General features: G+C 40.1%; 1 protein-coding gene across 1 annotated transcript; it reads right to left on the bottom strand.

Annotated features, from left to right (window-relative positions):
* Positions 1 to 4,748: 4,748 nt before the first annotated feature.
* On the bottom strand, positions 4,749 to 24,572 carry LOC103974060 (translocase of chloroplast 34, chloroplastic). The gene is made up of 8 exons (XM_009388805.3): positions 24,393 to 24,572; positions 24,060 to 24,169; positions 23,876 to 23,983; positions 23,653 to 23,777; positions 21,008 to 21,272; positions 5,435 to 5,503; positions 5,182 to 5,343; positions 4,749 to 5,091 (listed from the first exon to the last, which is right to left on the bottom strand). Exons 2-8 carry the CDS (start codon positions 24,156 to 24,158, stop codon positions 4,981 to 4,983), a joined length of 939 nt encoding a protein of 312 aa, XP_009387080.1. The 5' UTR covers positions 24,159 to 24,169; positions 24,393 to 24,572; the 3' UTR covers positions 4,749 to 4,980.
* Between the last annotated feature and the right edge of the window lie 890 nt (positions 24,573 to 25,462).

Genomic DNA, 25,462 nt, shown 5'->3' with positions numbered 1-25,462 from the left:
GACCCTCAGCCAATAAGCTCAGTCTTCATCCTAGTCGCGCCAGATCGGTCCCCGACTTGCGACTCGTCAATCCTCATAACTGAGCTCAAGTGCAGACCCTCGACCCACAGGCCTAGTCTTCATCCAAGTCGCACCAGATCGGTCCCCGACTTGCGACTCGTCAGTCCTCATGCTTGAACCTGAGTGCAGACCCTCGGCCCATAGGCCTAGTCTTCATCCGAGTCGCGCCAGGTCAGTCCCCCGACTTGTGACTCGTCAGTCTTCATGCTTGAGCCCGAGTGCAGACCCTCGGCCCACAAGCCCAGTCTTCATCCGAGTCGCGCCAGATCGATTCCCCGACTTGCGACTCGCTAGTCTTCATCCTAGTCACGCCAGATCGGTCCCCCACTTGCAACTCGTTAGTCCTCATGCTTGCCCACAAGCCTAGTCTTCATCCAAGTCATGCCAGATCGGTCCCCCACTTGTGACTCATCGGTCCTTATACTTGCCCACAAGCCTAGTCTTCATCTAAGTCACGCCAGATTGGTCCCCGACTTGCGACTCGTCAGTCCTCATGCCTGAACCCGAGTGCAAACCCTCGGCTCACAAGCCCAGTCTTCATCCTAGTTGTGCTAGATCGGTCCCTGACTTGTGACTCATCAGTCCTCATGCCTGAACCCGAGTGCAGACCCTCGGCCCACAGGCCCAGTCTTCATCCGAGTTGCGCCAAATCGGTCTCCTGACTTGCGACTCATCAGTCTTCATGCCTGAGCCCGAGTGCAGACCCTCGGCCCACAGGCTCAGTCTTCATCCAAGTCATGCCAGATCGGTCCTCGACTTGCAATTTGCCAGTCTCATGCCTGAGCCCGAGTGCAGACCCTCGGCCCACAGGCCTAGTCTTCATCCGAGTCACGCCAGATCGGTCCCCCGACTTGCGACTCGCCAGTCCTGCCTCAGCCCGAGTACAATCCCTCTGCCCACAGGCTTAGTCCTTTCCTGAGTCACACCAGATCAGTCCCTCGACTTGCGACTTGCCAGTCTTTTCCCGAGTCACGCCAAATCGGTCCCCGACTTGTGACTCGTCAGTCCTGCCTAACCCGAGTACAGTTCCTCAACCCATAGGCCTAGTCTTTTCCCGAGTCATGCTATATCAGTCCCCGACTTGCGGCTCGTCAGTCCTGCCTGAGCCCGAGTATAGTCCCTCGGCCCACAGGCCTAGTCTTTATCCGAGTCACGCCAGATCGGTCCCCCGACTTATGACTCGCTAGTCTTTATCTGAGTTGCTCTAGATCGGTCCCCCGACTTGCGACTCGCTAGTCTCAAACCTAAGCCCGAGATCAGTTACTTGGCCAGTAGGTCCAATCTCTTCCGGAGTCACACAGCTTGGTCTCCTGACCAACGACTCACCAATATCATCATGCCTGGGCCCAGCCACCCGACCAACGGTGCCAACCCTTCCCAAAGCACAAGGCACCGCCCCTCGAACTGCCTCACAATGAGCCAATCCAACTTTCCCTCGCAAGCAATCAACACATCTATGGCACTCCGACCCAGGCGCGCCCCTCGCCCTCTCGCAAGGACCCCACGGCACGCCTCGATGGGGGGACAAAAGTGATAAGGTATATTTTGGGTCCAGGTCACGTCATGATCAATGCCACGCCATGCTACATCCAAGTAAGCAAGAGGAGCATCCCCACGCGCTGAGCTAGAATCCATACCAAGGCGTTGCTCAATACATCCTATCCCGGAAAGCTCGGGACGGTGCCGCATAGCACCGTTCCGCGCGTCCTGGGATGTCAGCTGCACGAAGGTACCATCTCACCCCTCGATGATCGGCCACCATGCAAAACCTACGTACGACCGACCCTCATATAGTAGTATAAAAGCCCCTGACTAGCATTCGGTCCAGGGGGAAGGTAAAATAAATCAACCTACCACTTACTTGCTCGTCGGAGGGGCCAAAGTCGGTAATCACCCGACGAGGGCCATCCTTACAAGAAAGCAGCCAACCTCGAGCTACGAGCATTCCGACCTTGGAGTTGTCACCTAGCATCCCGACGACGAGCCGCTAACCGGCGTCCGGACCGAGAGACGCCAATCAACGTTCCGACGCCAACACCCTATCTCGAGGGCTTAACCGACCTCGGCAACCAGCTCAACCGACCGAAGACTCCTGACATTGACCCATGGACCAGGCCATGCTGACTCATCAGCCACGACGCATCAGTTCACCAACAGATGGTATAAAAGGTCATTTGCATTCGAAACACAGCATTATTCTATGAGGAGTTTGTCTTGAATCTAATGAGTGAAAGGAGGTTAGTTGTGCAGCCCCACTTGGCCGGGCTCTTTCCCTTATCAAATTTTATACCTAATGCCATTGAGGTGCTTGTCTTTCTTGCAATTGTTGATGCATAATAAGACTTGTCTTGTCAGTGGACTATGCTTTAGATTGAAGTTGAAATAGTTAGGGCTATGTTGGATCTGCCTCTTAGCAAGTGATTACGACGCTTGAGAAGGGGCTTCAGGCATTAGTTCGATTGATGAGATGACCGATCTAGAGTTCCTTGTGGGAGTTGGAACTTGTCCCGGTTGAGGAACTTGGTGCGGTTGATGAATAATTGGATTGTACGTTGCTTCTAGTTATGCCAATTATGAGAGAAGAGGTACGATAGTGTGCATCTGCGTTGCGCCATTCCGATCAAGGCTTCATCTTATTTTGGGTGAGGTCTTAGTAGGAATGATAACTTCAACTAGATTTTCAATTAGGGAATAAATCTATGATAGTTTCTTTTTTTTTTCTTGTGCAAATGGTATAAGGCGAAGGTGGGATACAATCCTAAGACCTTACGATATACTATCAAAGTCCTTACCAACTAAGCTAATTTATACTTTCGAATGTAATCTGATACTCGTTATTGGTAATGTGATTCTAGGATTGAGTTACATATTCTTGTGAAGGCGGAGGTAAAGGTCTTTTGCATGATGCGAATAGTTGTAACTAAAGTCTAAGAGGGGAGTCTTTTCACTAACATATTCTTATGGTACATTTGTAATTCGAGTTTTTTATGATATTGTCTTAAGGCCTGTCGTTCTAGCACTAGTTTGATAAGGTAAAATTTGGTTGTCAATTTGACTTGACAAAATCGATTCAACCTATCTCATGTTTTAGATACTATCACGTTCGAAAGAAGAGATTCGATCTTTTTTATGAAAGCATGAGATGTTTGTATCTTGTGTCTCTTACCCTTCTCCTCTTTAGTTGGAGTGCAGAAGATAATTGTATATTGTGCCCCACTTGTTGCTGCAAAAGACTATATTAGAGGTTTGTTCGATAAAAAATCTCTCGATGTTTAAGTATTCACGAGTGTCATAAGTTTGTTTTGAGTTCTCACATGTCTGAGATGATTAATTTATATAATAATTCTGACACGTTCGACACTTAATAGTCAAAATGTTCAATATCGACCTCGGGATGGGATAAATGAGTTGCCAGAGTATGATTTTTTACTTGAGAGCTTGTTGAAGCCTTCATTGGTCGTACGGAAGAAGGCTTCCCGCATCACAAGGCATTCAGAGCGGAGGAGAGAGGTCTTGATTTATGGTTCATCGGTGCTTGATTAGAATTAATTTAACATGTCAAGTTGATAGACAATATTATAATTTACGTGTGACTTAATGGCATGTATCACATAAAAAAAACTAAGTTGACATGGCACGTTTACGTACCAGAACTTATTCATAATTAAGCGATTTTTCTTTCTTCTCGTAGTCCATTCAACATTATAATTATTTTTTCTAGAATACTCTTTTTGATAGTTTTCTATGATATAAGGCTCCATTATATCTTCAGTTAAATTTATAGTGATTTTTTTTTCTTTTTACTTTAGTTGTGCTTAATTAGGGCCTTATTATGTAGATTACTATTATTTGCTCAATTAAATTTATTTTATTTTTTTAATATTTTTAAATTACTCTTTGGTAAATAGACTTAAAAATATCCTCCCCTCTTCTTTTTTTTCTTTTTCTTTTTTTTCTCCTCCTTCTTCATATTTTAAATTCTTCATACTCTTCTTCTTTCTCTTGGAAGGACAACGTCTAAATTTGATAACATCAAACAACACCGACAACAAATTGAGAGGCATTGAAAAGGATGACAAGCGATAACCGCAACAAACCACAACAACATCGATGGGATGAAGAGAAAATAATAATAATAATAATAATAATAATAATATCAATAACATTAAAATTATAAATAATAAAAATAATATTTTATTATTTTTAGAATAATTATCAATAACAAGATATTATCAATAGTAAAAAAAAGAGAGTAAGCTTGCTCATATTTTTGATAGCTTTGTTGCATTATATCTTCCAAGTACTGCTACCTTTCAACATTTAATTGATTATAGTTTCCTATTATATCTTTTTTTTCCTTTTTGGCCACAACATAAATTATATGCGTCCATGCTATTAAAGAGTGAATGTTATTCTTAATATGAGCGTGTAGAAAAATAGTCATAATATTTATGGATTCAACTCATTCCCCAAATCTTGCATGGTACCCATAAAGAGAATAAAGCATGATACATGTTAAAGGACAGTTTCATAAAACAAGGCAATGAACTTTTAGTTTACCTAATGATGGCTTCTGATTAAAGCTTTTTTTCCCTACTTAAAATGACATCGAACTTAATTACTAAATGGTGTTTGCGTGCTTGTAACCCAAGGTTATATTACGAGTAATAGTTATAAACAAAAGGAAATACCATAAGAATCAGTTTGCTATTCAACTAATAAAGAGAATCCATTGCAAAGCAACATCATTTCCAAAATGCGAATTATGTTAAAAAATGCTGCTGGAAGAACTAAAGAACTCATTCTCTGATAGAAAAATGAGTTCTATCATCTGATTCAGTAAGTAACAAAAAGATAATCGAGGATAGTTTGACGCATCGAAAACAAAAAACAGAACAAGCATCATCGATACTGGAAATGTTAGAATTTGCGATTTGCCAAGCCCATGTCGCGAAGCTCCCAGAGCGGCTTACGTTCCTGTTTAATGTCTTGCTTAATCGCACGTTGAATCCCCTTAACCACGAAAAAATACTGAAAGTACAAAGCACAAATAGATTGTTTCAAATTTCCAGAATAAATTTCGTCCATCAAGTTCAAAATGGCATAATATACAAAACTGACCTGGAATGCCAGGATAAGGGGTATGAAGAACTTTCCCCTGTCATTTGGATTGGGGCCCTCGATCAACTTCTGGTCCACCGTAATAGGCTTGCTCCCATTAGCGATAACTGTTGTGATTACTTCCACCAAATTTGGAATCCATGGCGTACCATCAGGAAGAATCTGCTCTTAGAAATCATACCTAGTTAATTTCTTGAGAGGCGACACTTCTGATAAAAGAGCAGCAAGAGACGAGAAAGAAAACTTAACATACCTTTTCCCCACCACTGTTGGTCTTGCATCTCCCACTGTTTTCAACCAGGACCACAGGAATGGAAGATTCCTAAGATGATAAAAAATATTAACGAATGTCATAGGAATACTCTAGTCCCATATCAATAAATATCATATTACAAAACCTCATTAAAAGGTACAATATAATCAGCATTGCAATGACAGTTCCAGGAAACAAAGATATCTCGTTCAACAAAAGAACCATAATTCTGAGCAAGGTTTTGAATACCGGTCCATACCGACATACCGAGCTCTGCTCAATACGATACGTACCGATATGTACCATCAGTATGTCAGGGTATACTGATGGTACACCCTAAAATCTTAAAAATACCTCCATCTATTATGCTAGGGCATACCAACCGGTATGCCTTGGTAATGATCGAAATCGAGAGTGGTACCAGTCGGTATGCGTCGATACCGATCAAACACTAGTACCGCCTCGTAGAGGACGATCCACGTACCAATATCTTCTCGGACTAGTACGTACCGCCCGTTCCGGACGATACACATCGAAATTGAGAACCTTGGTTCTGAGAACAAGCACTAAGTCCATGTTAGAGCATAAGTTAAAGCAAATTACCCACATCCAATGTAGATATGTGAGTAATGCTTACGATATCATATGGTTTTTCACAATAATTAGTTGTGAATTCCAGTAAAAACTGATGCATACTAAAAGACTAAATTTCAAAGGCACAAAATTCTACATCACTTTGCAACTTAGAAGCATAATTTCATCTAGCTCATTGATAATTAACACCACTAGAATTATTGCACATGCAAGCACCATGCTCTTGATGTTCAAATATTTTGGTTCCTAGGGCTCCATAGCATAAAGGACGTTCCAACGTAATGTAATCCTAGTTCAAATTGGATATATTTTAGTTCTAGTTTAGGTCTAGGTTTGAGAAATAATAAGAGGAACATTTTTTGCAATTTCTAATAATAGTGCATGAAAAATTAGATCTAGGACACTACACTATGCTACCAGAAATAGGAGACAATATATTTCCACCTATGTTAACACATTTCATGGGCAGCAACTTTCTTTGATCATAGTTCCATAGCAATTGAGCATTCCCAACATCTAAATTTATCTCTCAACATTTTCTAGTCATGCTTCAAATGTGAGAATCTCTTCACTTCCCGAGAGAATAATATATAACATGTGTCTCTCAACAAACCTTGATAATAGAAATTAAATTCAATGGAAACAACATCTGAACAAATATTCCATCAAGAACATTTTCCTGATTCCAATATACAGTACTTCCACCCAAATTGCCCAGGACTGTGTTATGGATTAGTTTTAATTTGTTTTGATATAAATATATAAACGTCAACTAGATATCCAGAGGCTATAACAAAAGGACATCTCAAAAACTTGTCAAGCTTGCTTTGTATTAGTATTAAACACCAACACTTGTTGGATACTTCCTGATACATGTCAAGTACTTCAAAAAACACTAGTACTTTAAAAATATCTGCTATTATGTTAGTGCACATATGTATGACACTCCAGTATACAAGGCTTCAAGACAGGTAAAAGCTGGAAACATGCTTGTAATTTTGGACATTTAAACAATTATTTTATGTGAAGTGAAGTGATTTGCCATATTGTCAAGTCTGTATTATTGCCATTTCCATATTCATCCTTCATAATTTAAACATACACCAAAAGAAGCAGTAATCTAACTGGCATGAGATTAATTTAGGATCATACAGAAGCAATAGTCACTGGTTCTATTTTCCCAAAATTAATACTAGGAAGCAAAAAGAGAAAAAAAAAAATTTGTCACAGGTGGAACACTGCTTGGAACCAACAAAAGATAACTCAAGCTAATCATGACCCACTCTCTTTTGTCTATGTAGAAAATTAAAATAAGATCCAAGTTCTATGCCTAAAATAATTAGGAGCACTGATAGTAGAGTAGGGAACCTTGCAAGCTTGTCATGATCAAACTTAATTCAGCTAAAAATAAAACTTTAATATGGGTTATTTCATTGGCTTACTGAAAGGAATAATCAGTCCTAAAAGAAGGGATTAAAAAAAACAACACAGAGATTGTTATCAATAAATGTACCTCAAAGGCTCAAACAGACCCACAATAAATCAAATCTTGTCCTACTTAAAATTTAGAACTCAAACAGGAATCAAGTTGACAAAATCTTAAACTGCATCATCCTATAACTCATATGGACTTACTAATTAGAACACTTGAAGAACTCTGCCATTTGACATGAAACTAGGACATAAAAGTATTTAAAGTATAACCCAGATTGAAGGATGACAACAATTGATGTTCAATGCAGTTACAATGTCAACAATAACAAAAATGACATCGTTAGTAATTCCTAGTCAAGAAACAACACCAAGATTGTTCTAATCACACAGGATATAGTTTGCCAAGGAATAAGAGTGTGAAAAGGCTTATTAAATTGGGTGGAAAGGGAAAGCTACCCAGTGTGTTAAAGTTACCATCATTTGGCATGGCACAATCACAAGAAGATTAATCAGATGGCCATCAGGATCAATGTTTTCAAACTCGCTTTCCTACCTTGGATCAGAAGAGGGTCCATAAACTTGGTTCATAGAATAGGATAGTAGGATCGTAAGATCCTACAAACTAAATATAAATAAATAAATAAATCATGTGCACTACAGCAAATTTTGACATTGGCTACCAAACGAGCATAATGATAAACATTTATTATAGAACATAAAGAAGAAAAAAGGAGAGATCTACAATCTACACTAGAGCCATTACAAGTTTGCTAGACAACCATGCATTACAGTACTTGAACCTTACTTTTATCAAATTAATGTGATTTTTAATGCTAAATGATACAAGGCAAGTAGAAAAATTAATCTGCTGAAGCAGGCAGTACTTGAACTTTACTCTTTACCAAATTAATAAGACTTTTTAGTCTAAATTATACAAGGGCAGTGCCACAGTAGAAAGATAAGTTGCTTTTTAGAAACAGAAAAGAGAAAGAAGAAAAGATTTATACTGTCAAGTATTTTTTCTGAAAATACTTAAAACCTCAAGCGGTCATGCTTCTGCGAGATAGTAAGGAGAGGAGAGGAGATGGGAGAAGATCAAAAAGAAGAGAGTTGACAAGATGGGAAGAGAGGGGAGGAGAGAAAGGAACCATACCTATGGGCTGTGAGATAGGAAGTGACAATCAATGCCATTGAATGACCGGTAGGTTGCCCTCGTGGATACTCGCTGGTAGGCTTTGGTGCTTGATTCTTCATGTCGCAAGGCGTCTTCTAACTCCCGACTGGTTTTGTCTTGTGATCAGCTAGAATGACTTCAAGTTGCTTTTCATAAGACGCACGGGTGGGGGGTGGACAAGTTGAAATATTTCTAGAAGCATCTTGTCTATTTGAGTGGTATGCTTTTTAAGTTGGAAAATATTGTAAATTTTGAACCATGTCGAAAGTTGTTACTTATAGGAGGCATTGCCTACCCTGCAAATGATTGGGAAGGGCCCTTCGTATTGGCACACCAATCCCTTGTGCACTATTTGCCTAAAGAACTGAGATGCTGGTTAGAGCTTCGCCATCCCAGTCGCCGACCTTGAATTCATCTAGTCGCCTTCCCAAATTTACTAACTTCTTCATCGTTTTGATCGCTTTCTCCAGGTATGCCCATGCAATACTTACATTTCAGTGTCATTCATTTGCAAAGCGATATACTGTCAAGCTATTTCAAATATAGATCATCAAAGTGTGGAGAGTTGGCATGTCCGATAGTGATCTTGAAGGGGCACTTATTTGACTCAAAGCTCCGCTACAAGTTGTAAGAGAATTGGGTTATATGTCTATGAGCATCACCCAATCTCGTTGGTTTGCACCCACGTATGCACGAGATATTGCTCCCAAGCTTAATCGTTTAATTTGGTCATCTGTCCAAGGTGGAGACTTATGGAGAAGTATAGTTTGGATCCCAATAACTTAAACAACTCGGTCCAAAACCATCCCAAGAACCGCACATCTCGATCGTTGATAATATTGTGTAAAACTCTCCAATACTTCACTACATTCTTCATTACTAGCTTCGTCACCTCCTCCGCTGACTTCAAGAATTGATCAACTACCACCATTATCGACACAAGTTCTCTTACAGTCAACAAGCTCAATATGAAGTCCAAGGAAATGCTCTCTCACGACCTCTTTGGTCCAAGCAAGGGCACTATAAGATCCACAAACTTTCATTACTCCACATTGTCTTATTGGCATATGAAGCACGTTCGAACATATTCCTCGACATCAATCCCCATCGTTGGCAAATAGAATACCCTCACCATGAGAGGCAAAGTTGATGCCCGACCCAAAGAGAATTATCACAGTTTTAAGAGTTCACGCCTTCAATTGTCTGCTCGTGAAACATAAACTCTATTCCCGTTGGTATAGACAAATCCTTCTGAGAACTAAAATCATTTGCTTTCTTTCATCAGTTGCATTAGGATTGCTACTTAGGTTTCATGATATAGTTCATCCCTAATCCTGGAAACAAAGTTGGATTGTAATTGACTCCCTTGGCCTCCGTTGTCCAATTGCACTGCATTCACCAACTCCACCTTTCTGCTCAAGGCATCAACCATGACGTTTGCTCGTTTGGGTTTGTACTCTATTACCTTGTCAAATTTAGCTAGAAAGTCCTACCATCGTGCTTATTTTGGGGGGAGCTTTCATCTAAGTCTGGAAGAAACTCAATGCGATAGTCCGTCCTTAGCACAAATCATGTTTCAAGAAGGGGGTGCCTTCGCACTCGTAGACAATGAACCATTGTTGCTATCTCCTTCTCAAGCACAGGGTACCATCGCTCGATCTTATTGAGCTTGAGGCTCTCGTAGGCCACGGAGTGACCTTCTTGCATAAGAACTCCAATAACAAAATCCGAAGCATCCGTGCAAACTTCAAAAGGTTTATTATAGTCCATTCATAAGAGCAATGGTTCTTCTAACACAATAGCCTCTAAGTCTTAGAACGTTGCTTCGCATTTTTCTGACCATTGCCGAGGTTGTTCCTTCTTCGGCAACTCTGTTGATAGAACTGTGCTTTGAATACCCCGAGATGAAGCATCAATAATAGTTGACAAAGGATCTCAGTTTAGGCACCTTCTTTAGTGTTTGTCATTCCACCACAACGTGCACTTTTCACTTGTCCATCCAAATCAACTCTTCACCGACTCAGTGCCCCAAGAATAAAATTTGTCTATTCAAGTGACATTTCTCCCTTTTCATGAACGAAGTATTCTACATGAGAATCTTAAATATTGTTGGAATGTGCTTAGCATGCTCCTACATAGTTTGGTTGCATATAATAATACCGTATAGATAGATGACCACGAACTTGTCATTCGTGGTCATCTAAACCCTAAAAAGGACCCTTTTATACCCTAAACCCTCGAATCTAGAAAAACTTACGAAAATTAGAAAGAAATGTAATAAATCTGGGCAATGGAACCAGAGATTTCTGATGTTTCTAAACCTTTTGCTAAACTTTTTTGTTTTTAAATGTTTTCGTTTTTGTTTCTATCTTTTTTTGCTTTTGTTTCTAAGCATTTTCGTTTTTATCTCTAAACTTTTTCATTTTTGTTTCTAAACTTTTTTTGTTTATGTTTCTAAGCTTTTCCATTTTTATTTCGAAGCTTTTTCATTTCCGTAAGTTCTGTTTCTAAGAAATGTGATAAATATGGGCAATGGAGCTAGGGGTTTCTAATGTTTCTAAGCCTTTTGTTTCTAAACTTTTTTTGTTTTTAAACGTTTTCGTTTCTGTTTCTAAGTTTTTTTTTTCTTTTGTTTCTAAGCTTTTTCGCTTTTGTTTCTAAACTTTTTTCGTTTCTATTTCTAAGCTTTTCCATTTTTATTTCGAAGCTTTTTCATTTTCGTAAATTCTGCTTCTAAGCTTTTCGTTTCTAAAAGATCTTACTATAGTATGGAAGAACTAAGCAAACTTGGATATGTAATAAATAATTTTTCCAATATGCTATAAAGCAATACTACTGCCTGATCCATTCAAAATTCGTGCAAAATAGACCAATGGTCTTACATAGAAGACGCAGGTACTAAAACGTGTATCAAAAAAGAACTTTACAAACAAGATTACTAAGTTTTTAGACTAAAGTAAGACTTACGGTGACTAAGACTTAGACACGGACTTCTTAGACAAAGACTCTTAAGAGCACCAACGAGCTATTAATAACCAAAGTATGGTTGTTGCTTGTCAATGCCCTTATAACTCAAGGTTGTGGGATATTTATAGAGTTTACAAAAGACTCAAGATGGTTACACATTTTTTGTACTAGATAGCTATCATCCTTACTTTGATGAGTTGGTTGTTTGTTTGCATCGACGAATCTGAGATCTTACCTTTGAACGTCAATCCGATTGAGTTTTGTCATTTTGCGTCAGCAAGACTATACATGTGGTGGTTTCTGTAGTTACATGTGGCTTTTATCCGTCATCTCAGTGACGATCATCTAGAGCTCGTAACTCATCATGGTATTGATCAAGATTTTTAAAAAAATCTTCCTTATTTTCATTTGCTAGATTGTCTTCTTCATCCAAATCGCCTTCCTCAGTCTTCATTATTTTCTTCGTTATTTACATCACTTCCCCATTCCCAAGGGGTAGTGTACCTAGGTGTCTCTCCTTCATGATGCATTCTCAGTTTCAAACATAATTTCTTGATTAACTTCCTCGGTTCTATGTATAAATTGCATCAAAGGCATAAATTGATCAAAATATACTTCGTACCAAAGACCTTGAGCAATAAGTCTAGTTCCACTTTGATATCCATTGTCCATAATATATTTAGCTTGATACTTTCTGAGAGAGTCTTCAGTTGGTTTTCTTATTGATTATATCAGATTAAAGGTCATTATATAATAGTTTGAAGAATGGATCAGAAACTGAAAATATCCTGGAATCATCTGGTCATTGAACGTCTATTCAGCAAGGCAGGAGTGGACTTTAACATTATCAAAGTTATGTCGATTTAGTATTGAAAGTACAACCATTTTGAGCTTGTATGGGATGTCCTTTTCGATGTTTTTTGAGTGTAAACAACAGAAAATGATTCCTCCAACCAATCCTCTTTCTAGAAAATATGATAGGTCTCTACCTTTTTTGAGCTTGCTCCATTGTTCATTATACCATTCTGAGTATTTAATTTTTAACTTCTTAACCAAAGTAGTCTGCTATAATCATGTTCTCATATTCAGGGTTAACATAATTACTTTCATAATATTCCTTTTGAATCACTGGAGTAATTGTTCATGAACAAGGTACACCAGGTCCTCTAGGTGGAGATTCTGGTACTTGAACTTGTAAGAAGAATAGTTCATGAAGCTCATCTTGGAATTGCGTAAGCTCCTTCATATCTTTGGTTTTAGCAATTTCCCATATATAAATTTAAATCTCTGGTGGTAATTTCTTCATTCTGAACTCTTTCACAAATTGTCGAGCAACATGATTAACACATAGCTCTTCTTCTTTTTCATACCTTTTTCTATGCCACACTGTCTCTTCTAACTCTTGATGCTCCTCTAGATAATTTTTTTTACTTTTTGGTTTTTGACTTCTAATTCACTAATCCTTTTTAATAATAACCGATTCTGGTCGATATCTACATTCATATACTGCTGGAATTCTACAAGACTATTACTTATCCTGTTCTGTGCTTCTACCAAACTGTTGTTATACCCATTTATTCTTGCAGCTAATCTATGCAGACATCTGATAACTAATCTATGTTGACTGAAGTATGAGTAGTTGAAAATGTCATTTATTATGGTCTGATCTTCAAATGGAAGGAAGAACACAGTTCTAAATGGTTTGAAACCTTGGGAGGACATCTTCCTGGAAAACATAATTTTCTTCAAAATCTCTGTCCCTATCTTTTTCGTAGGAATAATCTACTATTTTCTTTATGATATATCTATCATTGTTGCGTACACTCAGTTTTTGAACTTTCTTTTTAGAGCTAATTATTCTAATCCCACAAGTACTTCTTTTATTTTTATTGCCTCTTTACTACATGCATATGGTATATTATTTATGTTACATTCATAATCATAATCAGTACACCATGCTTGGCATATAAATATTTCTTTTTCTTTCATTTTGCACCAAGTTATTATTGTCCAAAATTGTAAATAGTAAAACTTGCTTCTTCAGTTTCTTCGAATAAATATGCATTATATCTAAAGATTATGTCATATGAATTTTTGTATTGATTCTAGATAGTAAATATCATCTCTAATTGGCCTTATTAATTATCTGCTTAAATAGTCAGTGATATCTTTTCCATTGATATGTTGGAATTGTGGCTTATATCCATTTCCAGTAATGTAATTTACAAATCTATACCATCTCCTTTGCACTAGTATTTTTGTGAGTTTTATTATAACAAACTACCATTCTATGAAAATCTGTTCTTATTATAAACTCTTTACCTAGGTACATTCTAAAAGTATTAATTGCATTTATTATTGTCTCTATCTCAGCATTTGTTGAAGTTAATATCTTTTTATCATATTTTCCACCACTGTATCTACAAATTTCTTCTTTGTCTTCTAATTTTTATAATACAGCTCCTAATTGTGGTAAGCTTTTTATTTTTTATTTTATTTTTTTACTAATTTTTTATCTTCCATATTAAAGTGCTTTTGTCCCGACTTTTTTAGTTTATTATATAATGGTAGTGTTAATTGGCTCATATTTTTAATAAAGGGTTTCACATAATTCAGTATTCCTAAGATTTTCTGTAAGTTCTTTGTTTCTTCTAAGTTATCGTGTTTCTACCATTTTTTTTACTGTGTTCTTGTACTTTTAGTCTTCCTAGCTCTACTGTGAGTTCTAAAAATCTATATTTCTTTTACTTATTTCTATTTTTTTCTCCTTCAAGACGAATTCTTCTCTTTTGGCTATTTCAAATAAATTTTTAAATGTTTTTCATGTTCTTTCTCATTATAAATGTCAGACATCACCATGTGCAGCCCTCCACACAAAAAGCATCCACGGGTTTACGGGTTTTTTGGGTTTTGCCTTTCGAACTCAACCCTTGTGGTGAACTCTTCGTCTTTTGTTTGGTGGTAGGCTCTTTTTCTCAAGAATACTTACATGGTCGATTCCCCAAAAGCTTGCTTCTTCCCGAGTCCTCCAAGGAAATAAAGCCGGTAAGCCTTTCTACAGCTGTGATTGCCCCAACCAGATCGAAAACATTCCGCCAATACAATTCTTATTGCACTTACGACTTCAGGCCATCGAGAAAGCTGAACAATTTTTCTTTCACTAACTATCTATGTCCAACATCAATGTCGAGAACTACTTCACATAGTCTCAAAAGGAGGTGGTTTAACAAAGATTCCTCAACTTCTGACAAACAATAAACTCAATATTCTCGGGCAGGAACTAAGTTCGCAATTCACGCTTCAAATCCTCCCATGTGTCTATCCGGCACACCCTTGTTAGATTTCTTCCCATCGAGTGTACCACCGGAGCTTCGTGTCCCTATTCAAATATATGGTCATGATCGACACTTTGTTTTCTTCATAATTGAGTACCATTGCCCAAAATTATTGCTCCATGTTGAACAGAAATTTTTTTAGTTCCTTTGCATCTCTAGCACCATCATGGCAGTGTGGCTCGAATGCCTTTGAATTTTGTGGTCGTGACATGGGTGTTACCCTCTCCCGCATGTAGGGCTCTCATGAACATTGTAATTCTTGTCGTGAGATCCGCCATGACTACTTGTAGGTGCTACACGAATTCTTATCTTCCATTAGTCGACCGACTTGGGACTATCATATCGATCCGAACTGGCTTATGAACCATATAGGCTTACAAAAACTAAGCAAAACATAATGTCAAACAACTGTACAAGTTGTACAAAGTACAAACATGAGCAACGAATAATCCATTGACAAAGGTGTTGCCGACGTGCAATGACTGTCGATGACAACATGGAGCCTTAAAGACAATGCTATTTTTTATTTCTTTTAAAACCCAATTGAGTTGACTCATACAAGTCTATTGATCTCATTGAATTGACCGATCTAGTTTTAGAATAATCAAGACAACTAGCAAATGATGAGGACCTAGAAAAGAGAACTTGACCATCCTAGAAGAGTTTCATAAACCATGAAAGTTGGAGTGTCAGATGCAATAGAAGAACCACACCAAACATCATAGTTCATATCAATCAAATTGGAGCATAGAGATCGAGAACCAAACAAAGAGTTCTGAAATAAACAAAAACAATAGAGGAAATTGTATATAACTGCTGGGATCAATAAAAAAAGCTTAAAAAAGCTAAGTTGGGTCTCTTACCTAAATTAACTGGAAACAGTGAGAAGTAATCTGAAAAAATCATTTCTACAGCTATTCTAAGCATCTCAAAATGGTGATAGTGTGATGATGCTTGAAGCACACTGTCACAGGCAAACTTCTAAACAAGATGTTTGATGTAATGCTTATGTATGTCCGTGTCTTTTGGTATGTTCATGCTCTACACAGCATGTAGAGGGACGGTCGAAGGCTTAATAGTCTCATTTTAGTTAGGTTGGTGGCAGCTTTAGGCTTATAAAATAAAGGTTGTGCAATGTGGACACATGCGAGAGATTTTCGATCTATAATGGACCATTTTACCCTTTGTTGTGCAACTGTTCAGAGCTTGTAAAGTTTGTTTGTAATTTGCATTGTCTATGAAGTGTTTTCGGAAATGTTTGCTTGTGGATCCCGAATGAGGCGTTTTCTCTAACATGTTCTCTCTTTTGTGGGTCCTAAGGGACATGGGAGGCTTCGGGGAGGCTGACCTTTACGAACGGACATGCTAGGGTGCCACACGACTTAGGCAAAACCAGCTAAGTCCGTGACAGATGGTATCAGAGCGGGACAAGCACTCATAGAAACACTTAGCATGCAAACTTGGGGGACCTAACGGGGCTGCGTTGAGGGCAGTCAGCACACGCGCGACCGTTTGGGGGAAAACGAGCATGGAGATGTAGGGAAAAGGAGTCGCTCGGAGGAGCGGGCATCTGAGATTGGCATTCAGAGGAATGGCCAACCCTTCGCGCAAGAGGCACCACGAGAACAGACAAGCTTGGAAGAATGCGGAGCGCACAAAGGTTGGGATGGCTGAGTTTGAGCTACGGCTCAACGTTGACAACCATACCTGATGGTGCTCAAGGCAAGCGAGGCGCTTGGTAAAGGATGAGACCATCCAAGGTAGATTGAGTTGCTCAGCGATCGAAAGAGTTGTGCAAAGCTCACAGAGGTGAGGGGAATTGCTAACTCGAAGAATTCGGTACTCATGCATGGGCTTGTATACGGACGATGGAATGTTCGCGGCCATCCCAAGGCGACCGAAACTCGGCGCCATGGAGCATTGAAACTTTCTCTTCGGCATGTGAAGGATACGTCCGTAGGAGGCTGAAGTGTGCAACGAGTTCAGCATATTGCTAGGCCTTGAGTGGTGCAGCGGGGGCTGTATTAACGTGGAGTCGCAATCTAACAAGTGTGTTTGCAGGAGGCAGAACAATGCACAGTTTGTTCAGCAGATCGGAGTAGTCCAAGGGGATGGTGGTCTCCGAAACGAAGAGAGATGTTGCTCCAACGGGATAGTTATCCAGGAGGGATAAGTCCCGGCTCTCCAGAGGGAGAATCATGTGGGACGGACCTCACAAGTTGAGGAGGAGTACATCAACAAACAACAACCCTATGAAGCTCAATGGACTGAGCAAGCGGCGAGGAGTCGTCACATGATCTCGCTTGAGAGAATGCATTGGTGGATGCATTGCGAGATCAAGTGGGGGAGCGACCCAAAGCAACACAAATGAAGGCACACTTGGAGTCGATATGGAGATCGGACTCAAGGGAGAGCTGACCCGTGGAATGGTGGGCGCGAGGGCCACCATCAACTCAATGCAAAAACGAGGAGCGGAGCAACTTGGGTGTAACTTGGCGAAGTACCCAAGCCGCATGAAGGGAGCCAGTATAGAAGATGGAATATAGAGCAGAGGCATAGTGCTTTCCTTGGACAGAGGTCAAGGACATGAACTCTTGCAGAGGCAAGAGCAGGATCATATTGTTCCATGGGTCATTCATTCTGACGGAGCGGACTCATCTTGCATGGTGACAAAGACGAAGGGAGCTTCTGGGCACATGCACCTTATCTCGGAGGAGCATTTTAATGAGGAACTAAGGCGACTCAATTTGCGGAGGCGAAGTTGGGTTCAGAAGGCCTTAGCACGAGGCAAAAGGATGCAGAGGCAGGTACTCTTGAAGAATATGCCACAGTGTTGTCATTCAAGTTGCTATAAAGGAAGCGGTGCATAGCGAAGATTGTACTGGTAGGGATAGAGGCCCAGGATCCAGACAATGGTGCACTAATTGCAACGAAGTCGGGGGACTTTGGGAGCTACTAGGCGACGGACTGTCCTAGAGCGGTGCTTCATCTAGGTGTGACCCAAGAGTGGGTGGATGAAGGTCGATTGCCAAAGGAGCGAACAAAATCGAATGTGGAAGAGACCCTGCGATGTATTGGCAGAGGCCACACATGAAGGGTTCACAATTCGAGTTCATCCCACAAGGATCAGAATGTAATAAAGATGCCACCAGGAGGCGACATGGTGCAGCGGATCGTGGTGGAACAGTTCGTGGCAATGCGATACACACAATCTAGTCCCGTGAGGGACTAGATCATACAAAGGTATGATCAGGAGCTACTGGAAGCTCTACTTCGGTGAACAACGCGACGGCAAGAAGGGCTATGGATTCAAGGAGTGAAGGCCATGGTACCGCAGAGGCGGGCCTTCCGTGCGTGCATCGAAGGTTGCATCGGATGAAAACCTTGGTCGTCAGCATATGGGGGCTGGGTTCCACCAAGGGAAAAGTTCGAATGCAAGTACCAGTGAGTCCCATGGGAGGGATTTGGTCATACAGAGGTATGATCGAAGCAACTGGAGAGTTAGACTGCTCTAAAGCTCATATTCGCTTAAGGGAGCCCGGCAAGTCAGAGGACAAGGTCGAGTAAGCGAACGTTGCTACCAAGGAAGCTAAGGAAAACAGAATCGGTGCAAACCCTACAACGTGATGGCAGAGGCCATGCATGAGAGTTGTAGTCTGTCTTTCCATCGACCAAAGGGAGCTGCTTTGAGAACACAGAGGTGTTGAAGCAGGGGGTCGAAAGGGGCGAGGAAGCGACGACGAGTCCAGAGGGACTTAGCTACCCAAAATCAAGCATCAGTTAGAATGGAGGTGGACTCGGAGGAGTGCCACAGAGGCATATCTACTAATTGTGAAGAAAAGGAATGCAGATACGAGACGACGGATAGTAGTGCCATGGGCATAGCAGCGCCATGGTACCGTAGAGGCGGGACTTCCGTGAAAGTCATTGATCCCTTGCTCTCATGGAGGGAGAGTGCTTGGTCGTGAAAGGGGCCGAGGAGGTGGAGCATGTAGAGGCAAACTCCAAGTACCGAGACAAGGCTGAAGGGCAGAGGCCAAGGAACTTCGTAAGACCGGTGTCAACGAGCTTCTTATCAAGATAGCCGAAAGTGAAGGACTTCGGGTCATGCAAGAGTGCACGACCAAGGAACGAAGCAGGTAGTACGCGGTGCTGTACCTTTGCTACTTAGGGGAGTAGGCGGCAGGGTTGATAGAGAAGGCGGTACAATCCCAGAGGCGACCAAATCTATTAGAGAATTACTTCAAGTTGGGATAAAAACTTCCTGCATTCCAAAAGTTCAATGGCATTGAGAAGGTGAATCATAGTAGCTAACTCAACGCAAGGAGTGCAAACACTTCAAGTGCTTCAGAAGTGTGAGCAAAGAGCAGGCGAAGGCCAGTAACCAGCTCGATGCATGGAGTACAACCTCGAGGAGGCGGGCGAAATCAAGTAACCTTTGCCTTCTCAACTCTTAAGAGAATGGGTGAAACCGAGTACCCCAATTCTCTTATCTATCCAGCAGAGGAGCTCTGCATATGTTCAAAGACCCTTCGAAGATAATGGAAGAAAATAGTTGTCAAATCCTCACCAACGGTGATCAGTGTTACTGAGAGTAGATTGTCCGCTTCATTTCCCAACGAAATGCCAATCGAAAGCAGAAGTGATGCGAACCTACTTGGATGTGACAACTAAGTGAAAGAAGAGTCAATGAGCAAATTTTGTGAAGGAAAGACCCAAAACTTCATAAGTTTACGAGACGATGCTCGTTAAAGCTCCAACAAGCATCCACCCAGTTCAAGCAACATGAGGCATTTGAGAGACTGGCGTAGTAAGGATGGTCTTTTCCTTCATCTGGAGGATCCGCAGGAACCAACAGGGATCAACACAACTCAGCCAACCCCACACTAGAGTCAGAGTCATTGGCGAGTTAAAGCAGAATGGCGGATCAAAGGTTCGACTACTCAAAAACAGCAGCGGAGAGCAGTTGGGAGCCAAGAGACGCATTGCAGCTGGAGCAGAAGATTAAAGACTCAGCAAAGGCGAGGAGTTGCAGTGTCGATAAAGGCTTCGACGAGGACGTCGAAGGAATAAGTGGGGGAGAATGTCACGGACAAACTTCTAAACATGATGTTTGATGTAATGCTTATGTATGTCCGTGTCTTTTGGTATGTTCATGCTCTACACAACATGTAGAGGGACGGCCGAAGGCTTAATAGTCTCATTTTAGTTAGGTTGGTGGCCGCTTTAGGCTTGTAAAATAAAGGTTGTGCAATGTGGACACGTACGAGAGATTTTCAATCTATAATGAACCATTTTACCCTTTGTTATGCAACTGTTCAGAGCTTGTAAAGTCTGTTTGTAATTTGCATTGTCTATGAAGTGTTTTCGGAAATGTTTGCTTGTGGATCCCGAATGAGGCGTTTTCTCTAACATGTTCTCTCTTTTGTGGGTCCTAAGGGATATGGGAGGCTTCGAGGAGGCTGACCTTTGCGGACGGACACGCCAGGGTGCCGCACGACTTAGGCAAAACCAGCTAAGTTCGTGACAACACGGCTGCTCACATTGGAAAACATAAAAAACAATCTACAATAACTAAATAACCAAATATATCACATTTGCTAGATTATAAGCTAAAGAATATAATAATTATAAATGTAATGGTTAACAAATGTTAAATGCATAAGCCTCTTTCTCCAGAAAAATATAAATTTAAGATAACAAATGATTGATTTCTGTACACTTAGCCCAAGGATCCACATAAGATGACCAATACATCAAAAGTTTTCTCAAATGAGACTAAAAAGCTGTAAAATACTTTCAAGTCAAGCACAATTAAAAAGTAAAGAAATTGCACCTAGTTTACCATGCCTGTGATCTTTACCGTGCCTGTTATCTTTACAATGCAAAGAAGGAATAAATCCATAAATCATGTACAAGCCTCATTTCCACTAATATTCCTCAGGAAGGCAAAATTTTGTAAAACTAACTATCAAGGTAGCATACAACAGAAAGTATGGAGGAAAGGGTAAACAGGAAATACATAAAAGAAAAACAACAATCTCATACATAAGAGAATGAACTTCATACCTCAAAATCCTGTTTCCTGATTCGAGCACCCAAGCGAACATATCTCATAAGTGCTTCTGACCGTTTGGCAAAGAAATCATCATAGTTCAATCCATCTGGTGGAGATAACTGAGCATGAGTCAAAACAACCAAAGATCTCTGCCATATTCTTTTGCTGAATGTGTCGGTGATGGCTTTGATGACCTGCCTATCCAAACTATCCATCCTATATGCATCCAAGCGGTCCACATATAGAAGAACATCTATAGTCTTGTTCAGAAGAAACCTGGAATTTTTGTTAGAGATGATAGTATCCAGCCAGTGAGATTAAACATGCTAACAACCAAAATGGACATGCAAAAAGCCAACAACCATGCAGGAAGGGCCTTCCAATGATCATATCAATATTTTTGACAAAATAAACAACTAAATCATTAGCCACAAATAACATCATTTTCTCTGTGGCAACTATACATATACATATATGCATTTAAAATATATTTATACTGTTAACAGATTTTTCAAGATATTAGAAAGCCACATGTTATGGTTCCGTTGACAAATTAACAAATAGCTAGCAATAATATAAGACAATTTAACAATATGTGCTATCAAAATATTAAACATAAACACAATTAAATGATATATTCGTCAGCACTTACGAAAAATTACAATATAATGATGCATATGTATTTGATTAATACTTATGTTGATAACAGGCATCTCCAAGATATTAGCATGTCACATGCTATGGTTCTAATGCCATATTATTTCAGCACTGTTTCATGACCCTTGATTTCCATCTGCCTTTGTCACCTAGACATTCTAAAATGTCATCACAACTTACAAGAATTTTAATCACTTCCTGAGACTTCTTCTCTTTTTTCAAGTCCACATTTAATCATGATTTTGGTGGTCCTATTGGTGATGAGTTAAAACAACCAAAGATTTGTGCCATATTCTTTTGCTAAATGTGCCAGTGAAGACTTTGATGACCTGCCTTTCCAGAACATTCAACATATCCGCATCCAATGGGTCCACATATAGAAGAACATCTATAGTCTTATCATAGGATAAATGAATTTTTTGTTAGAGATGGTAATACCTAGCCAGTGACTAAACATGCTAACAACCACAACAAAACATGCTAATAAGCAAAATGAACATGCAAAAAGCCAATAACCTAGCAGGAAGAACCTTCTAACAATCTTATCAAATCTTTTAACAAGATCAACTAAATTATGGAACCTAAGTAGCTAACTTCATCATCTGTTGTTGGGCAATCAGGATTCTAGACAATGGAACTATATATATGCATTTAAATAATACTTGTACTGCTAACAGGTCCTTCAAGGTATTAGAATCTACATGTCATTGTTTGCCAATATTAACAAATAGCTAGTGGAAAAATCTAACATGTTGGTAGATGCACAACTAAATTATGGAACCCAAATATTTACTTTATTATCTATACTTTGGTAAGACATTTTCGCAATTACAAGCACCAATGCTGACAGCAGACTTCTTTAAGACCAGTGTTTTTAAAAGCGTTAGGCACTAAAAAGCGCTAAGATCCCAAAACGCTCAAGACGCTAGGCGCTCGCTCGAGTGAAGCAAAACAATCTAAAATATTAAAATATAAATATATATTATATAATTGATAAATATAATTATATAAATAAAAATATGATATTAAATTGAAAAGATCTAAAGTACCAAGTCACATTATCCATCTTCTAATAACAAAAATGTTAAAAGGCTTAAAACAATAAAACTTTACATCAAATTCAATCATCATCATAATCAACATCGTCATTCTCAAACTTATTATCATATTTCTCTTCCTCTCGTCTATTTTCATCAAAATAAGTTTCCTCCTCTTCAACAATAGCAGGAGATGAACTTGAGACTTTTGCACTCATTTTTGCCTTCATCATTTGTCTTGTATGTCTGTAATTCTCTAACACTTGAGATGTAGTCATAACAGTAGTAAGGAAGTAGTCATCAACGGTAAAATGTAGGACCAGAAGAGGCCGACGATGATGGAGGAACCTTCGGACGACGACAGCAGCGATAGTGGATTGAGCACAGGCATCGGCGACGAACCAAAGGTGAGTTGGGGTGACAAAGTAGAGTTTGGGGGTTTCGTGCAAAAGGGTTTACTGTAATGTTTAATTGGTTCAATCAAACCAACTAGGTATTGTTTAATCGAACCAGATTTGATCATCTAGTTCGATTGCTCACCTTCAACCGGGCGCTCACCCGAGGTGCCCGACGCCTGGGTTCAGGTGACAGCCTAAGCGATGCTTCAATGAAGCACGTCGCCTGGCTTCTGCGCGAGGTGGTCGAGCCTCACCTCCCTTGAGTGCCTAGGCAAGCGCCCGAGCATCTTTTTAAATCACTATTTAAGACATAAGCATGTCACATGCTATGATTCTTATGCCATATCAATTGAACACTATTTCATGACCTTCAACTTCATCTGCCTTTGGCACCTATGCAATGTAAAATGTCATCGCAGCTTAGGAGCATTCCAATAATTTCATGAGATCTCTTCTTCTCAAATCAACATTAAAGTGTGACTTTCAATAAACAGTTCAAAACACAAACCATAATTAAAACACCAACTAGATCTTCAAGTAAATAATTTTAATAGACGTAAATACCTTTTTATAATTTCAATAGCCTGCTCATTGACATATCCACCTTCCACAAGCCCTGGAGTGTCTATGATGTTCAATGTGAATCCTGCTCGAGTCCGGGAGCACATTATGGGTCTCAACCCCTCCGACTGCAACAAGCAATGATCAACTAACAACACATCACAAATATACTTTTTTTTGGCCAGAAAATTTAATGCCCATAATTCACTAATCTGGGGTAGAAAACCTGAAAAGCACTGACAGAAGCCACCCTCTCCCCTAAAATGGAGTTGACTGTGGATGACTTCCCGACTCCACCCTTTCCCATCACCAGAATTGTCAATGTGCTCACATTCTAAAGAAAGAAGTATTATACCAAAATTAATTGAAATGGACTCCTAAGTATCCAAACAAAAGAAAATAAAGCAGACCTCTTGCTTCAATTTCCCTAACAATTCATGCAATTTGTTCTGCGTAGCAGCAGGAAACTGCTGGATTCCAGTCCATTCACGAGTCACTTGCGCCGTCATATCGTCTCAGCCTACTCAATGACGACATTGGTAAAAAGGGGTTACGGCTTCGATGAAGAAAAAGACTAAGAGTCAAATAGAAGAAGGAAAACACTAATTCCAGGACATCCACAAAACAGGCCATAGCACTAGCACTAACAACAAACCCTCAAGAAATTGGAAGTAATTACAAACAATCAGATATTTGGGGATGAAATTGCCTGTAGAAGAGAAGAGAGGAAGGTAAGGGCTTACCACTGGAGATCAGGTACCAACCGACCCGAAACCCCGAAGCAGGGGAGGGGACGGGGAGGCGATCCGAAGCGGAGGTGATTTCTTTCGCTCTGGGTTTGGGCGGAAAGCAAGAAGGCCGAGATAAGGTGACGTGCGAGAGAAGGACAAAAGAGTGCGGCCGCTCTTGGTGTGAAGGCGTCGCGACGCAGCTCGATGCTCGCTTGCATCACCGAGTTGGTTCCCATTCGAACGCCCTAACAGCCCAAATCCAGCCCAATACTTCGTGCCTCGTTCCGGAAACTTCTATTAGCCTCGAAGGATAGAATAATATTCTTTACCGAGTAAATTATAAATTGTATTATATGTAAATCCTGATGATCTCCTAATGCAATTTTTTTTATTTTCAAACAGTTCCTTGTTTTCCATTCCAACATATGTAACAAACAAGCTTCACCTTTCCATTCCATCATTTGTCTGTGGTACCTAAGGCACTATTCTAGTGTGGAGGAATGATGAATACTTTATGACCCTCTAAAGCCGTTATAATTACTTAAAAGTAGTATGTGATAGAGACAGGATTGGTTGCATTAAGTATTGAAGGTTCATTACGTGATAAAATTACTTACTATGTGTTTATGATTTAATCTGTATTTTGAGTGACGTAGGATATTTTGATCAGGATAAGATAATTAAAGTAGAAAAATCATGTTGTGCCGGAGGAACATGTCAGAAGAATAGACATTAGGCCGGTGGATTGGTCGACGTATCGACAGAAGGCTTCGGGCCATGGATTCAGGCATCAGACCAAGAAGAGCGGGTATTGCGCCAAGGATATCGAAGTTGCGGAGTCAACTGGCCGATTGGGCAATAGTCCGCAAGAAAGGACAATGCATCGAAAAATCAGACGAAGCGTCGAGGGACCAATGACATACCGGACAACTTGATTAATTGCTTAGGAGTAATTGTCTAGATCGAACTTGTGTTTTACATATGTAGGATTAACTACGATAGCTTGAAGACATAAAGCAAGTCTATCGGAGTCAAGTTCGATGGGTGTTCGAGAGTCTGAAGATTCGTCGGAGATGTTGCCG

The sequence above is a fragment of the Musa acuminata genome, chromosome BXJ3-11 (assembly GCF_036884655.1).
Source record: "Musa acuminata AAA Group cultivar baxijiao chromosome BXJ3-11, Cavendish_Baxijiao_AAA, whole genome shotgun sequence".
Classification (NCBI taxonomy): Eukaryota; Viridiplantae; Streptophyta; class Magnoliopsida; order Zingiberales; family Musaceae; genus Musa; species Musa acuminata.
The sequence above is the reverse complement of the archived record's forward strand: the minus strand, read 5'-3'. Positions and strand labels throughout refer to the sequence as shown.